We start from the raw sequence: 17,500 nt of genomic DNA on the forward strand, positions 1-17,500 counted from the left end.
ACGTCCTTTTCGGGCGCAATTATCCTCTTACTCTGACATCCATCCCTCCCCTCCTTCCCCTGCTCCCTTTCTCCCTCTCTCCATCTCTCCATCTCCCTCTCTCGTCTGTCGCTCCCTCGCTCTTCTTGCGGTCGAACATAATTTGAGTGCAATTAACTTCCCTTAAAAGCCCTGGCTGCTTTAAACGCCGTGAATTAGAGGGGAGACAGACGCACGTGAAGGGGAGGGGGTAAGGGGGGGGGGGGGGACTACGAAGGAGGAGGAGAGGTGACAGAGGAAAGACAGAGGCAACGAAAGAGAGAAAGATTGAGGACTGAAGAGTCGAGGCAAAATGAAAGTCAAAGTCAATAGAGAGAGAGAGAGAGAGAGACAGAGAGAGAGAGAGAGAGAGAGAGAGAGAGAGGGCTGGGCAATTGACACAAATTATATCGAAACCGAAATTTTGAATCAATAACCGACTTAATCTTGCTCATGTATAGGTTCACCTAATAATCGAGAAGCAAGTGTTTTTTCTTCTTTTTACATATCAACGAATCGGCACAAAAAGGTCGTAATCGATTTTTTCCCCCTAAATAATTTAGTCTGATTAGCACTTAAGCCCTGTGTTATTCGTTGTACAATGGTGGCGTGCAAATATAGCTGATCTACAAGCTCTCCTATTAAATAATATAGCTTATTAATTGTAATCGAGGCAAAAGTTTGAAATAATCTCTGCCCTACAGAGAGAGACAGACAGACAGACGGTCAGACAGACAGAGTAACAGAGGCTGAGAGAGAGAGGTGTGTTTGACCTCACTAACAGAGACAGTAAAATACTTCAGCTAGCAGCAGTGAGCCGGCATCAGAGGACAGTCGTAAAGTGCTCGTCACCGTGTACGACTGAGTGTCCAGAAGTGTGTCGCTCGGGGATTCTGAAGAATTTCCCGCAAAGACCGGATCAAAACCGGAAGGTCAAAGGCAGATAAGAGATTATAAAAGAAGAGCCAAATTGTTTCCTGTAAACAATTCTTTTTTTCCAAAACAGGAAAGCTTTAGAGATACGAGTGATCCCAAATAAAAGAGTTCAGTCCTTGAATGTTATTGTCTTGCGCGGGGAGGTAGATGCATCTTACGCGCACACACACACGCACACACACGCGCACACACACACGCACACACACGCGCACGCACGCACGCACGCACGCACGCACGCACGCACGCACGCACGCACGCACGCACGCACGCACGCACGCACGCACGCACGCACGCACGCACGCACGCACGCACGCACACAGAGAGAGAGAGAAAAGGAATGAACAGTGTCTCTGGATCATTTGACTTTTCTTCCCTTCGGCCTCTCCTTTTCATTCGTTTCCTTCTTTCCCCTTTCCCTTCCTCTGCTCTCTCCTTCTCCCGCTCTCTCTCTCCCCCTCTCTCTCTCTCTCTCTCTCTCTCTCTCTCTCTCTCCCTCTCTCTCTCTGTGAAGGTCATGCAATTGATTTTCCTCTGTCTATTCATTTTTCAAGACTGGCTTTGAAACGTGGGAAGCAGACAAAAGCCACACTGCCTCCACCCCTTCCCCTCTCTCTCTCTCTCTCTCTCTCTCTCTCTCTCTCTCTCTCTCTCTCTCTCTCTCCCTCCATCTCCAACTGCCCCATGCCCATCCTAAGCCCTTGGAGGAGCAGGAGAGTGGAAGAATGCAATGTGGGTGCTGTTCACCCTCCTCTCCTCGCCCCCTCTTCCTCCCCTCCTCTGTCGTGTCCGTCTCTCTGCGTCTCCTCGCTGCACTTCCTCCCTCGTCCCCCGCGTCCCCGTCCTCTGTCCCTGGCTCTCAGCCGGTGATCTGACCACATTCACACTGGTGGAGATTAAACCCATGCATCACACTTTATAAACCCTGCCAATGGATTGTGGGTAGACTTGCTCGAACCGCTGTCCAAATTAGCATCACCCCCCCCCCCCCCACACACACACACACACACACACACACACACACACACAGACAGACACACACACACCCACAGACACAGACACACGCACACAAAAGTGTGTGTGACCTGCTTGGTGCTGTGATTAATGAAGTTGTAAAGGCTGGCACGTGAGATTTCGGGGTTTATGGGATGCAACGGTTTGATGGCTCGTCCTCAGCGCACGTTACGGACATAATGCAGCGGGGGTGTCACGGGACTTCTGAAGGAAGAGGAGCTCAGAGACCAAACGAAGGTTTCAAACCGCCGTGTCCTCCATAGGCGGCACGACGCTGTCGGGTGGGAAGCTTATATATGTCCAACACAGATTATTTTTTATTATTGAAAAAAAAGAAGAAGGAAAATAGTGAAAATAGCAGATCTAAGCACACAACGGCTCACGATGTGAGCCGCTGTGAGCTTGAAGATCTGCTATTTTCACTACTTTTGTGCGACACTCTTGTATGATGAAGTAGGGCATTCATTTACAAAAGAAACATAAACATTTTAAGCGGTTTCTGCCCGACAGCAACGTCATAATGTACGTATACATTGGCTGTGTCTGCTCTGAAATCACTCACGTCTCACTACATAGTGAGTTTGACGATTTTCCAGTGCTTTCTGAATGTATAGTGAGGATTATTAAATATAATTATTATAGTGGACTCATCGTACCCCACAATGCATCGTGAAAAGTAGTGCGCAACCAATGGTCACTACCCGAGCACTATGCTGTATAGTGCATTGCTCTGAAAGAAAACTGACAGACTGTCGAGAGGAGAGAGAGCAGCGCAAAGTGTGGTATATTTGGGAAAATACGCTCAGTAGGCTATAATTTATGTATTTATTATTTATCACAAAAATACATGCTGGTATTTAATATGGATGATCCACCAGACAACATTGATCCATCTGACATGTTTTAATTGTGCGACAGCAATGACGTAATTAAACTTCAAAGGGTGTTGCTTAGTATATGCACTTTTATGCTTTTGTGGTTCTCAACCTGTGGGTCCCCACAGGGGGGTCCCCGCATGATTTTGGGGGGGTCCCCAGATGACAGTGAAGTGACAATTGAATGACTGAAGGACCCTTTTAATACCTTTTTAGGAAAAAAAAATTTTTTGCCAAAGAGCTCTCTCAGTCTTGACTCCCTCCCTAGATATATATAGAGTAGGAAGGAGTGAAGGATTTCACACACAGCAGGTGTTTCATCATGTTCGCAGAGTGACTTGGATTCCTATGGCCTTGGCACTGTGTGTGTACACACTGTTTCATAGGCTTCCACTCTAATATGTCCCACATTATGTGTAGAAGAACTCATCATCACAGGGAAAAAAAGCTATTTACCTTTTATCGATCTTCCACTCACAGTGTTATGCACACAGCAGGCCAGTATGTTTCAACATATCATATCGTGGCTGTCGGGCAGAAACCTCCTATCTCCATATTTCAAGGTTTTTTATCGTGAATGAATGCCCTACTTCAGAGTGTCACACAAAAGTAGTGAAAATAGCCGGTCTACTGTACAAGCTCTCAACGCGGCGCATTGCGACGCGTCGAGAGCTCGTAGATCGGCTATTTTCAGTATTTTAAAATGGTTTTAAAATAATATTCAAAAAAAGAACGGTTCTGGACATACAAGGTTTCCACCCGACAGCAACAATAGTCTGTACCAAGGCCGACTGGTCGCAGCACAATGCACTGTCTATACAGCATGCTCAAGGCCACTTGCTGGAAACTAGCATGAGCAGGTGTGTCAGCCGGAGATGGGGTGCATTTTTACAAGTCACTGAGCATAAAAATAGTTCAAATCTCACTGGTTTGTGCCTCCATACATAACTTCATGTCAGACTGTAAACTCGGGCATCAAATTAGTAAATCTGGCAAATTACTATGGATTTTATGGCACTGTTTTCTTGAACAGGTCCATGGGACTACACCAGGAATCTAAATGGACTCTTTCAGGTTTGTAACTCTGGGAGCGCTCAAATGGAACGAAATGTTCCATTTGTACGTTCTCAGAGTTAAATTAACACTGATGATTTTACAGTGTAGATTGGGGTCCCAGGGATAAACATTACATTAAATGTAAGGGGTCCATGGCTTAATGCATATGAAACTGGGGGTTCTTGAAATGGCAAAAGGTTGAGAACCACTAGATTAGGGCATGTTTCCCGGTAGATGAGCCCATGGTAAATATACTGTAGAGAGCGACATATTTAATGTGATCTCTCTTTTCGGTGTACAGAAAGCTGCGGTTGACAAAATGCATATTCATTATATCTACTTATCTACTTATATCTACTTACTGTATGAGAGTAGTAGATATTGTAGCAAACCAGCCCAAGCAATAATGTGTTTGCTTGTCCTCACATTACATATACTTCACTGACACACGCACGCACACACACACACACACACACACACACACACACACACACACACACACACATGCACGCACATACACATACACATCTCTAATTGTAGCTGCATCATTTCCCCTCAGTAATAGTAGCAATTAGACAAGCTGTATAATTACACTGTCCTCATTATGTAGTTAATTTCTGTAATTACAAATCGCAGCAATAGTCTCCTCCCTCCTTCCTTTCTGTATCTCTCTCTCTCTCTCTCTCTCTCTCTCTCTCTCTCTCTCTCTCTCTCTCTCTCTCTCTCTCTCTTCCAAACTCTTGTTCTATTCATACCCCAATATGGGGGGGGGGGGTACCTCAATTAGGCATACGCCATAAGGAAAGTGAGGTGGGGAGGGTGTTTTTAGGTTTATATGCACACACATATGTGTGTGTTTTGCTAGCGTGTGCTCACATGCATCGCATGCCAAAGGCAATTATGGTGCCTGATAGAGGGCGATGTAATTGCAGAACTCCTGCTGGTCCAGACAGTGTTTTGGTGACATGGAGGGGGGGGGGGGGCTCACGCTGTGGTCAGGAGTAGGTGTGAAGATGAGTCCTACGCTATGGACTGCTTGGATAGAAATAGCCTGATTACATGCACACGTATGTGGTCTGTGTCTTTGAGGAACTAACTGGCGGTCAATTTTTTCGTGCCCATATTCCTCATGTGATGTGATTGCCTGCCATGGATGAATCGTCAAATGTGTCATTCTGATATATCACACGCAGCAAATATTCAAGAGTCATATTTGCTGTTTTAATTTTTGTCCCTCAGTTAAAAACTGATAAATTAGTGCAACCAATATGATACAATTGCAAAACCAGATCTCATTGAAAGTATACGCACAGTAGTAAATGTTGTGTTTATGGGTCCTTAATGCCTAATAAGTTAAATGTTATGATGTGTATGCAGTTGTATTGTCATGTAGATATTAAAGGACCATACCGGTAGTCTGTCTTGTTTAGCCTATTGGCTACAACTCATGGTATACTTGACATGAGTTTGGTATGATTTTTCCAAATCATACCAACTTGCCAAGACTTACAAGAGATAGGTAAAAACACAGTGAACTTTCTCTCACCATTATTTTCTGTCAAAGTTTTGTATTTATTTCATTAAGTTATCTTTGAGTTTTATGGCAGTTGAAAGAATGGATTACTCGAAAGTCTAGCCGAAAAAAATCCCCTGGACAAAAGATTGTTTTAAAACAAAACTCAAAGGGACATCTAAATGATGACCGTATTATCAGCCAGAGAAGCTGATAATTTTAGAGTGGGTAGGCTCACCATAAAATAGTAAAATTTTATTCCATAAGTAGTCAATGGGGTTATTGGGGTGAACATGCCAGCCCTTTAATAGGGTCTATCTCCATGTGTATCTCAAAGGCATTCATGCAGAAGTGTGAGACTTAAAGAGGTTTTTCTGTTTTTCATGTGTCTATGAGGTTGATAGAACTTCATTAAGCCCCCTGGTGGTGTTTTCATGGTGTTTTATGTCTTCTCTGACTATTTTGAGTTTCTACCTGGAGGCTGAACCTTGAGGGTCAAACGTGCCAATAGAAAAACAGCCCTTTAGTGACAGTAAAAATATACCCTCCCCCTCATTATCATAACACAACAGGTGTGGGCATGAGGAGGAGGAGGGACTAGGACAGGTGGGTGGTGCTAAGGTGGTGGAGGAGGTGCTAAGGTGAGAACCAGGTATACTTAATGAACTGGAGGCGTGTCCACATAAAAACATAATTTTAACAATTTCTGTATACTTTTTTGAAAAAAATCTTCCTCCTAGTATAACCATAATACCTGATGATTATGTTTTAGGGGGGGGGGGAATCACTGAAAATCAAGGCACCCCGTCTTTAACACATCGACCGCCAGAGGTTAATCTCATAATGTACTCACCAGTGCCAAGGTGTTTTTGTTGTTTTTTTGTTTTTTTCATGTCGCCATAGATCTTGTTAAAATCCTTAAGATTGAGCCGTCAACGGTCTGTTTACATCCGCGACATCCCACTGTATCTCCCAGTGAAGACCACGTGTCAAACGGGGTATCCATGTTGTAGTTAGAGCGGATTACGTTAAACAGTGAAATGCGAGGAGAAAAAACTACAGGAAGAGAATTGAGTTTCAGTTTCGTCTGTAGAACGAGAGCGGACGTGATCGTCAAAACCGGATCCCAAATAATTCTATTTCCGGTCATCAAACCGGAAACGGAAGTGGATCAAAAAAATTCCGAAAGTGAACCCGGAAGTGTTTAGCGCGAAAAGACCGTGGACCGTAGGGCTACGGTCTCGGCGCTTAACAGTTGGATTTAACGGACCGTAGGACTACGTTCTTGGCGGTTAATGTGTTAAGAATAAAATTATTTAAGGTGGATTCCTATAACCATCTGATATACTGTAGAAATATTCCCCACACATAGTCCATTATCAAATGATACAATACTGAATTGTAAAATCCAATTTAAACACATTTGCTATTATTCTCTTTTTTGTCTCCATTTGCTGCTATTTGATTTAAAAATGTAAAATATTACAAATCTCTCTCTCTCTCTCTCTCTCTCTCTCTCTCTCTCTCTCTATCTCTCTCTCTCTCACCTTTGCTGCAGTTGCTGTCCCCCTCCCTTAGAGGGCTCCAGGGCGGGTCCCCCTGGCTAGCGAAGGTGCGCATGTGCAGGTAGCTGATGGTCAGCCGGATGACGGAGGCCTTGTCCAGCTGACTGGTGATGGCCCCCGGGAGAGGCAACATCTTGGCCAGCTCAAAGAACTCAAAGTTCTCCTTCCCCCTTCGCGAGCGGGCCGCATTACGAGACTTCTCCTTACGCAGGTTCTGGAGACTGCACGTACCGGTGGTGCACGGAGGGCGGTGCACGGTGGAGGTAAGGATGGAGTCAAAGATGATGGAGAAGCACAGGGAAGGAACAAACAAAAATGATTTACAATTCAGGCATTTAGCAGACGGCGCATATCCAAAGCAACTTCAAAGTGCATGATCAGAGTAAAACCCTGATCAACAAACGACAGGGTGAATGGACAAGTACAGAGCAAAGAAAAACAAATGACTACAAATTAAGCAGGAAACGAAATAAATATCAAACCTATGGTATCATCTGTCTAAACGACATACTATTCTAAATTACGTCATTAGCATTTGTGTTCAAGCAAACAAAATGAAACAAAGTGAAAGACAGAGAAATCACAGATATGAGAGAAGGTGAAAGAGAAAAGACAGTGATTTTAACCACTTAAACCCTAGTTCTTCATACGACGAATAGGTCTGTCTGTGTGTCCAGACCTAATCTCTAAAACCGCTAGACCAGCAAACTTTGTCTGCACTCTGCAGAACACAGACACATTTTTATACTTTTTGAATATTTAAAAAATCGGAAATTCTTACAGATTTGCCCAACACATGGATGCCAGGGTTACTGTCGTGAAGAAGAATGGAGTCAGTTTAGTGTAGAATGATATAGAGATGTCGAGCCGTGTCTCTCCTAATGGCCATTTAAACTGACCACCTGTTGACTGATTTATGCTGTGTATAAACGAGCCCAGCATCAGCCAGGAGAGCTCGTTTCATACAGACACAGAATGACAAAGGCTCCTCGCAATTCAGGTGAAGCAATCTCCATTCTGATCCCATCTCTTGCAGATTGCCTCAGTAATTACAGACAAAATACTTTCTCTGTTCTAGACTAAAGCCTGAAAAAAAAGAATAATTGGCTCCAAAACCCTGTACACACACATGTCTGCACGCATGCACCCATACACACACACACACATGCACACAGAAAGTCTCTCTCTCTCTCTCTCTCACTCTCTCTCTCTGTCTCTCTCTCTCTCTCGTGCGGTCCCGGGGTACTGAGTTGGAGCCGTGATTGAGGGATCAATAGCGGGGGGTGGGGGGGGGGGGGGTTTGGGGGGGAGAGTGACAGAGCCCAGGTTACCTGTCTCTCTGATTGGGTATTGACTCTCTTCAATGGGGCCTGAGTGGTGGAATTATGTTGTCACGGCTACTCCAATGTGCGTGCGTGTGTGTGTGTGTGTGTGTGTGTGTGTGTGTGTGTGTGTGTGTGTGTGTGTGTGTGTGTGTGTGTGTGTGTGTCGGAGAGAGAGAGAGAGAGAGAGAGACAGAGGGGGGACAGTACGGAGCATCCCCCCCCCATGTCATTGATTCTCATTCTAAAATACCCCCAGCAGTGTGTGTACATGTGCTGTCCTCTGTGTGAAAGAGAGCACGAGAAAGACAAAACATACAGTACATCCATATAGTATCGTGTGTGTGTGTGTGTGTGTGTGTGTGTGTGTGTGTGTGTGTGTGTGTGTGTGTGTGTGTGTGTGTGTGTGTGTGTGTGTGTGTGTGTGCGTGTGCGTGTGCGTGTGCGTGTGCGTGTGTGTCTTGTCTTAATCACCCTTTGTGTTTCTCTCTGCTGTTCTATATGCTGTGTAAACAAGTGTGCGTGCGTGCGCGTGTGCATGAGTGCGTGTGTGTGTTGTGGACTAATGCAGCCAGACTCTGTAACATCTCATTATTATACTGCCTCGACCCCAGCCACTGAGAACAATCGATACACACCCATTGATTCTGCTTAGTTTTTATATCCGCCTATAAATGGCTGGCCATTAATAATTCCAGCCAAATTTACTTAATCTCCCGCTAAGGGGAGGGGATGGCCCGCTTTGACAGCGGTTGGCAGCGGAGCAGACCCCACAGCATGAGCGTAGCGCCGAGGAACAACACACACGGCCACACTCGTGTGGACTGTGCGTCATTGATAGTGAGTTCTTATTCCATCTGTCGATGTGTACAAGGGTGTTAATGCATGGATTTCAGATCAAGGGGATTAATTCATGGCCATGCATGCAGGCTTATTGTGCACAATATGTGCTGAGGTGTGCTGCACGTGCATGCATTTGCATGTGTGTGTGTGTGTGTGTGTGTGTGTGTGTGTGTGTGTGTGTGTGTGTGTGTGTGTGTGTGTGTGTGTGTGTGTGTGTGTGTGTGTGTGTGTGTGTGTGTGTGTGTGTGCGTGCGCGCGCGTGTGCGTGCGTGCGCGCGCGTGTGCGTGCGTGCGTGCGTGCGTGCGTGTCAGTGTGCTTTAGCAAGACAGTGTGAGAGGTTTTTGTAAGAGTAGTTTTGGGGCTTTATTTTGATAGGACAGTGGAGAGAGACAGAAGAATAAATTGACAGCCGGGGAGGGACATGTAGAAAATCTGTCGCCGGACTCGGGAATCGAACCCGGGCACGCTCACGCTGTCAGGCATCAAACCTACTGTATGTGGTACGTGCCTTAACCACTTCAAAATATCGGTGCCCAAGCGTGGGAGTTTTTTTTTACACCACATTGCATGGCGATGTGTTGTGAGCCTGTATATACTGCTATTTCATTATTCGTAATACAACATACAGTATAGTGGGCTTAAGTCGTTACATCAATATCAATCCTGAGACTATCTGAATCAACTCGTCTGAAAAACTTCAAACAACAACGTGTGTGTGTGTGTGTGTGTGTGTGTGTATGTGTGTGTGTGTGTGTGTGTGTGTGTGTGTGTGTGTGTGTGTGTGTGTGTGTGTGTGTGTGTGGGTGATTTACCATGGCAGTGTGGGAGGTTTAGCCAGCAGTCCTTGTAGGAAATCCCACTCCACGCTCACACACTTCCCCTCGCTGACAAACGGCATGGTCGCCATCACCTCCTCCAATGACACGCCGACGCTGCTCCTAACGAAGGCACCGATTGGCTGAGGATGTGACAGGCGCGCACTTCCTGTTTGGAGATGTGTGGCGAGAGAGAGAGAGAGAGAGAGAGAGAGAGAGAGAGAGAGAGAGAGAGAGAGAGAGATGAAAAGAGATACATACAGTACAGTATAAGAAAAGTGTGGTTCAGTCTGCCACTGCAAAGAAAGAACAAAAGAAATAAAGACAGACCGAAAAGGACAGACAGAAAGAAAAAGAAAAAAGAAAGCAACAAAGACAAAGAGATACAGACAGAAAAGAAAGAAAGCAAAGGCATAGAACAGAAACGTGGCAATGCTGAGAGAAGGTGGAGGGCAATTAGTTACAGTTATACTTCTCCCACATAAAGGTCATGCGTCTGTTCCTCAGTGATTGGCCATAAGGGAAGACATAAAGAATCTTATCACAGCAACAATTAAAGTAAAACACCAAGATCATCACACGCCTCCCAGTCTTCCCTGAGAGAACAATCAGGCTTGTCTGTTTGACCGTGAGCTTAAAAGGCTAATTTATTATACTTCACCGGCTGACAGAAATGACGTATTTCTAGCTGAAAGAAAGTGTTTCGCGTCACCAACAGTAACTTCCCTAACTTACCGCCTCTCCCAAACACACCGCTGTCCATTCCCCTGCAGAAATACACCTCCCTGTCCTCACAAAGAGCCCTCCGCTCACCCATTGCCACTGTGCTCCGACTTCCGCTCAGAGCTGTGTTGACATTTAAAGGGCTGGAGTGGCCTCAAGCGCCCTGGTGTCATGCCCTTAGGCCTTAGATGGCCTCTGCTCACTCTCCGTCTGTCTGTCTTTCTGTCTGTCTGTCTATCTGTCTCCTCTCAACACACGCACGCACACGCACACGCACACGCACACGCACGCGCACGCACACGCACACGCACACGCACACTCACACTCACACTCACACACACACACACACACACACACACACACACACACACACACTCCAGACTGTTATCTTCGTAAAAGTCCTCTCTATTTCTCTTTCTCTCTTTCTATCTCGTATCAAGGGTGGGTCAAGATCTGATAGATTTACTTAAGCTGTAATTTTTTTTTATTGTGATGGGGATTATCGTTCATTTCAGTGACTCGAGTAATTTCATCCCCGTTCACTAAAAAGATCAGTTCCAATAATTTGTCCACCGTTCAGTACTTCTGCCCCCCTCATGTTGTTCAGTCCAATGACCAAAGAGGAACGTCACTCTTCAGCCAGTCAAAATGTTACATTTTGACACTGAACCTCGATCGTGTCATCAGGCTTTCCACACAGGAAACTGAACAACTCGAGGAACGATAACGTTTGAGGAAGTGACTGAATTCGTTCCTGTTCACACAAAAGACAGAATCACTCCGAACAAATCGCTCGCGAACGACCCATCACAAAAAATATATGTATTTTCTAAGCATAGCTATCAATGGATTCCAACAGGTTCGGAGAAGAAGCCACTGCTGTTTTTGAACAGTGGCGTCTGGGTGGCATAGAGGTAAATCACTCGCACCGCCACCGCAGAGGCCCGGTTCAATTCCAGGCAGCAGTGCTTCTGGCTTTGTCCTTCTGGCTTCTGGCTCTGCACTACTGGCTCTTACTGGTTGGTCCGGCTGTCTGTTCAGCGTGGAGGGGATCTAGGGGAGATGGCGTGAACGCTATGCGTCATGCTCTCCTGGTGAAGCTCCTTGCTGTCAGGTTGAAAAGAAGCGGCTGGTGACTCCATGTGTATCAGAGAGAGACGTGTGGTTGTTTACACCCTCCCCAGGACAACAGTGGCAGTTGGCAGCGACAGGAACAACAGTATACAGAGGCAAATTGGCAATGACTAAATCGTATGAAAACTAAAAGGACAACGAGTTGTTGTCTTGTCGTTGTCTAATAATTCATCAGGGTATGAAAAACTGGCCTCACGTATTTGGCAGTATGGAGATACCGTTCACACGGGTACAGTATGTGTGTGTATGTATGAGTGTACCTGTACAGTGTACATACATAAAATTGGTACAGTATTTGTGCATGTGTATACAGTACATACGTACTGTATACATTATGTATTCTTTGCCTTTGTCAGTGTTTTTCTTGTATTGTGATTGTGTTTTATCGCTTGTTTCGTGTTTTTTGTGGGGCCTACAGATGAAAACTTGCATTCTTGCTAAGCCTGTGTATTTACATCGGATTATCACGTGTCCCAAATACATGAGGACTTTAAATTGTAGGGCCACTGACGAATTATTAGACAATAACAAGAATGTTTAGTCCTATACTATAGATTTAGGACAGGGGTCATCAACCCCTGGGCTTGTGATGGACATTTTCCTCAAACTATATTTTTGCCAAGGACATACAAAATGAGTGGTTAATAATATTACCATAAATAAAATACTAATGCATACTAGACCAGTAGACACGATGGAGAACACATGCTGTGTTTTTAAGAGGGAGAGTGGTTAGTCATCATCCCTTTGAACTTTATTTTATTTTATTAAGATAGTAAGTAGGAAAGCTGAGAGGGAAGGCGTAGATGGAGCAATTTGCAACCCATTTTTAAAAAATGCGTTAAAATGATTTCCATGGCCATCTCTGCACTTTTGTCTACTTTCTACTTCACTTTGATGGCTTTGAACTTTTCAAAGCATTAAAGACAATCAGAGACGGTGAGAAGAATTGTCATATTGACATCATCCACCGGTCATTATTCATTACGCTTAAAAAACTATTTTTCCAGACCCAGTCATTAGGCACGTATCCGCCAATGTTTGGTATTTGAATACCTGTCTGGCAGTGTCTTTATTAGAGTGTTAATGTCAAAGGGCATGTGGGAAGTCAAAATCAGGTCATTAATTGGCATGGAAGACATTTCTTTTAAGGTTCTCTGCAGTGACGTTTCTGGGTGTACTGGCACCCTAGGCCAGTGGTTCTCAAAGTGGAGTCTGGACCCCCAGGGGTCCTTGAGGGGGTTCCAGGAGGTCCCCAGCAAAATAGCTTAAAGGTTTAATGACATTCACTTTTACACCACATTCAAAGTCTTTGTCCTGGTCCTTCAAAAGTGTACAAAAAGTTTTAAGTGAAAATTCCATTCCAGTGATCAATGGCAGGTGTTTTTCTCTCACATTTCTAAAGCCTTTTCAACTGCAATGAAAAAAGAAATCTTTGCCTGCGGGTGTCGCTGGTGAGGGATTTTGCCTGTCAATCATCGCCTCTGCTCCGCCCCCCCCAAAGGAAAGGATAGGGGAGGGGAGGGGCGAGGAGGAGAGTGGGCGGGATTATTTGACAGTGACCTCACTGTCGAAGGGCCAAGCTCAGATTACTTTTCAGCCTAATTATTCAGAAAACCCCAGACCACAGAAAATCCACCGAATGTTTTAAGTTCAGGTTTTTTGGGTGTAATTGAGGTCATAAAACCCCAAATAAAACATTGAAAATAAAAAAAGTGAAAATGAATGTCATGATACCTTTAATAGCATCAAAATATGTTTAAGCACTTTAAACCTATTGTATACATCAGCAATGGACAGCAGGCATCTTGATGAGAGTGCCTGTTGTGAATATGAACTGAGTCTGGATAATTCAATATCATGATGACGAGTGACTTGCAATTATATTCTGATTTGATTTGAGTAAAGAGGTGTCCAATGATAATGTAGTAGAATAAAATAAAAAATAAATCTTGTTTTAAATGTATTGAAGTAAAAGTGAAAGCTTTGATGAGTAGGCTATAAACTCAAGTAAAGTTTAGAAGTATACCAGTATACCATTGGTATTTCTGCATTACTTAAATCAGTGTCCTACCTACAATGTATGCTTTTCATTCACACACCGAAGTCAGAGGCAGCCATGCAAGGGAGCAACCCGCTCCGCGGGAGCAGATAGGGGTTCATTGGCTTCCTCAACAGCACTCTGACATGGTGCGGGGGCTCGAACCGCAGAACCTTACTGTTCCCAGATGGCCACTCTACCTTCTGAGCCACTGCTGCCCCTGGAATAAAGCATTTTACCTTTTTATTTTAAGCTTCCAGCATGCAGAAGCATCAAGAGACATCTCCTGTGGAAACCGTGGCACACAGAGGGCAGGGCACAGCAGAGGGCATGAGCCCCTCTGTCTTTAACTGTAGCTAACTACATCACTGGTGTCACCTTCTCTACTCTGCCTGGATAAATACAATACATACCAAGGACAGGCTGCATATATGAGGGGAAATATGTGCACACACGCACGCACGCACGCACGCACGCACGCACGCACGCACGCACGCACGCACGCACGCACGCACGCACGCACGCACGCACGCACGCACACACACACACACACACACACACACACACACACGCACACACGCGCACACGCGCACACGCGCACACGCGCACACGCGCACACACGCACACACGCACTCACGCACGCACACACACGCACACACGCAGGTTATTACACAGACACGGACACGGGTTATTTCAAATTATGTCACTCTTAATTTTGCACTAGCTTCCCTTAACAATGTATGTAAACACACTCTACACAATCACATACACACATGTACACACACAGTCGCACACACACAACCTATTTGATGCAGCAACACGCTGTCCATTCCCTCCCATACCTGTACGTTTATCTCTTAATTGACCGTATCTGTCCTTATCTAATCTCTCGCTCCATCTTTCTGTCTGTCTCTATCGCTCCATCTGCCCCTCTGCGCGTCTCCTTCTATCTGGGCAGACACAGGGGCGTAATGGACGGGGACCTCCACCGTAATTATTCAATCAGCCTTCATAACCTTGTCGCAGGTTGGGCGGCCCATTAATGCACTCACCCAAATGGACCCCGCCACTTTGACTGCTAATGCTCCCTGCTAGCTAGCAGCGCGCCGCGCTGAATGTCAACCGTGTCGTCCAGACACACAGAGTGTCAATCTGCACGGCAGAGCTCACCTGAGTTCATCTGTAAGGCGGCGCAATGGGACACTGGAACCTGTGGCTTTCGATTATTGTGTTGCTGTCGGGCGGAAACCTCATACTGTATGTCCAAACCTGTTACTTTTCATAATTCAAATTCAAAAGTAGCAAAAGTAGCCGACCTAAAAGCTCAAAACGCGTTGCTATGTGCCACGTTTTGAGCTTGTAGATTGGCTATTTTGGCTACTGTAGTGTGACGAAGTAAGTAGTAATTTACGAAAAGTAAAAAATGGAGAGAAGAGGTTTCTGCCCGACAGCAACAATTTGACTAATCAGTCAAAAGCAAAATATGCCATGACTTCAGCTTGAAACGTTACGGCTGATGCTGTTCAAGAATTGCTGCAACACCTATATTTACAATTTATAATATGGGCAATATGGAAAGGAATCGTGTACATAAGGCCTATAAAAGAACAGCTACGGTCGGTTCAGAAAATTACATCACTTTACTGTAGTGCAGCCTTTAACCAGGTAAAGACATGCAACACTTATGCCATATCTTGAAATTAAGATACAAAATCACGATATCGACATAATATCGATATATTGGCCAGCCCTAATTACAGATATGCATGGTGTGTATGTGTGTGTGTGTGTGTGTGTGTGTGTGTGTGTGTGTGTGTGTGTGTGTGTGTGTGTGTGTGTGTGTGTGTGTGTGTGTCTGCTTGCGTACGTGCGTGCATAGTATACGTGTGTGGGCATGTTCTGTGGTGTGGGTACGTGGCTGCTTGCATACGTGTGTGTGCGTACGTGCGTACGTGCATACGTGCGTGCCGTGGTCATGTTCTGTGGTGGCTGGATGCAAGCAGCAGCGACAGTGAAGAGGGCACGGCAGGGAGCGTTCAGAGCTGCTCTTCCTCCTCGCACTCGCTTGTCTCTTTGCTTGGCTCCCACTCTGTTTGTTTTCAGCAGGGACGTTTAATTAGGGCCTCCAGCTGTCAGAGGTTCGTTAGTGCGCCCCTCCCCTCTGCTCAACGCCCCCACCCCCCACACCACCACCCCACCCTTCCTCGTAGAGTCAGGAGAGTCGCGCAAATGAACACATTTAAGTCGAGCGGCACGCAGGCAGACAATGGCCCTACTGCCATGCCATTGGTCCCCCCAGGTAGAGAGACATGCTTGTTTTATGTCACATCTCCACCCCCCCCTGGGGTCCAATACAGACTCTGGCTGACACTGGGGCAGGGTAAACAGGCGACGCACACCACTGCAGAGAGAGCTACGCGCTACCACGCAAAACTCAAGGGCACGAGAGAATCTATGAATTGTTTTCAACGAAAATACGCAAAATAAATGAAGACATGTCGGAGTAGAATCTAATTGAATCAATAGTGAATCGATTGCTTTCCTTAGCCCAGGAAAAGGATTCGTCATGCCCGTTAATTTGTTTGTTCAAAGCTAATTGTAGAGAAAAGTTAGCGGACACCATTAAATCCTGTTCGCTGTCTCTTCTCCTCTCTCCTATACCCCCAGGGTCTATATAGACCCCAGGGGTCTATACTTGGCCCCCCTCCTTTTTACACTCTGAAATCTTTCTGAAAATAGCCGATCAACAAGCTCACAATGTGCTGCAACGTGACGCAGTGTGAGCTTGTTGGATCGTTCATTTTCTATGACTGTTCCCCTATTACAGTATGTCTTAGGGATGCTAGGGTTCATGTGGTTCATGTGGTTTTAACTATGTGTACAAAGCAACAACTTGTTGGCATGTACATGAAACAGACTTGCAGATAATGTCTCATGAAACTGAGAAAAGCCGATATCGTTGGTAAGATGTGCAGAAAATATTATGTGGACAGAATATTTGATTGGGCTCGTTTTCTATCCTCCCTTTCATGTTGTTGAGCAGTTGTAAATGAACGTCTGGGGCTGTCAAGAGAGACGAGGTTTGGTATTCTGGCTGGAGGGCTGAAGGCTGCTTATCATGCATTACGGGCTCTGGTTGGACCTCAGGATTTGGAAGTCAAAAGACTTTTTAACCCATTCAATCCGGGAACGCATCTGTGTCATTTTAAGACTTCTTTGGCTATCTTTTGAAAAATCGTGGAAATGTGTGCATATCTTTGAATATATATATATTTTTAAAGCGAGCATTTTTAACTTCAATATTTGCTTCTGGGGGTCCCTGGAACAAAATATTTTTTCCGCGGCCAAATACATATTTTTTTTTCTAGATCCTAACAGTATGTTGCTATATGCAGGGGTGCTTTTCCATGTCAAGGACCCCCAATATGATATGTATTTGGCCGCGGACCCCCATCTCAAAATATATTGTTCCATGGACCCCCAGAAGCACAGGTCGGAGTAAAAAATGTTCGCTTTAATACATATATATATATATATGCAACGTTTTTTTTTTTTTTGCAGATCTACAAGCTCATAGCGCAGCACTCTGAGCTTGTATATCAGCTATTTTTGAATGGCCAAAAAAATCTTAAAATGACACAAATGCG

The 17,500-nt window shown here is 45.1% G+C and overlaps 2 protein-coding genes across 2 annotated transcripts in view; one reads left to right on the top strand and one right to left on the bottom strand.

The window, feature by feature from the left end:
• The window catches only part of npas1 (neuronal PAS domain protein 1), a gene marked incomplete at its 3' end in the record, with an annotated part of 75,981 nt that overhangs the window by 51,337 nt on the left and 7,144 nt on the right, over positions 1-17,500 (bottom strand). Inside the window, exons 2-3 of the mRNA XM_080429204.1 lie at positions 9,953-10,124; positions 6,957-7,195 (exon numbers count right to left, since the gene is read on the bottom strand). Of these exons, the coding sequence (XP_080285330.1) occupies positions 6,957-7,195; positions 9,953-10,047 (334 nt within the window). The 5' untranslated portion in view covers positions 10,048-10,124. The remainder of the gene's footprint in view (positions 1-6,956; positions 7,196-9,952; positions 10,125-17,500) is intronic.
• bmp16 (bone morphogenetic protein 16) overlaps positions 1-17,500 on the top strand; it is a 604,258-nt gene that overhangs the window by 31,278 nt on the left and 555,480 nt on the right. The gene's annotated exons all lie outside the window — the stretch shown is intronic.

The sequence above is a fragment of the Gymnoscopelus braueri genome, assembly GCF_963280865.1.
Source record: "Gymnoscopelus braueri genome assembly, chromosome: 5".
NCBI classification, from domain to species: Eukaryota; Metazoa; Chordata; class Actinopteri; order Myctophiformes; family Myctophidae; genus Gymnoscopelus; species Gymnoscopelus braueri.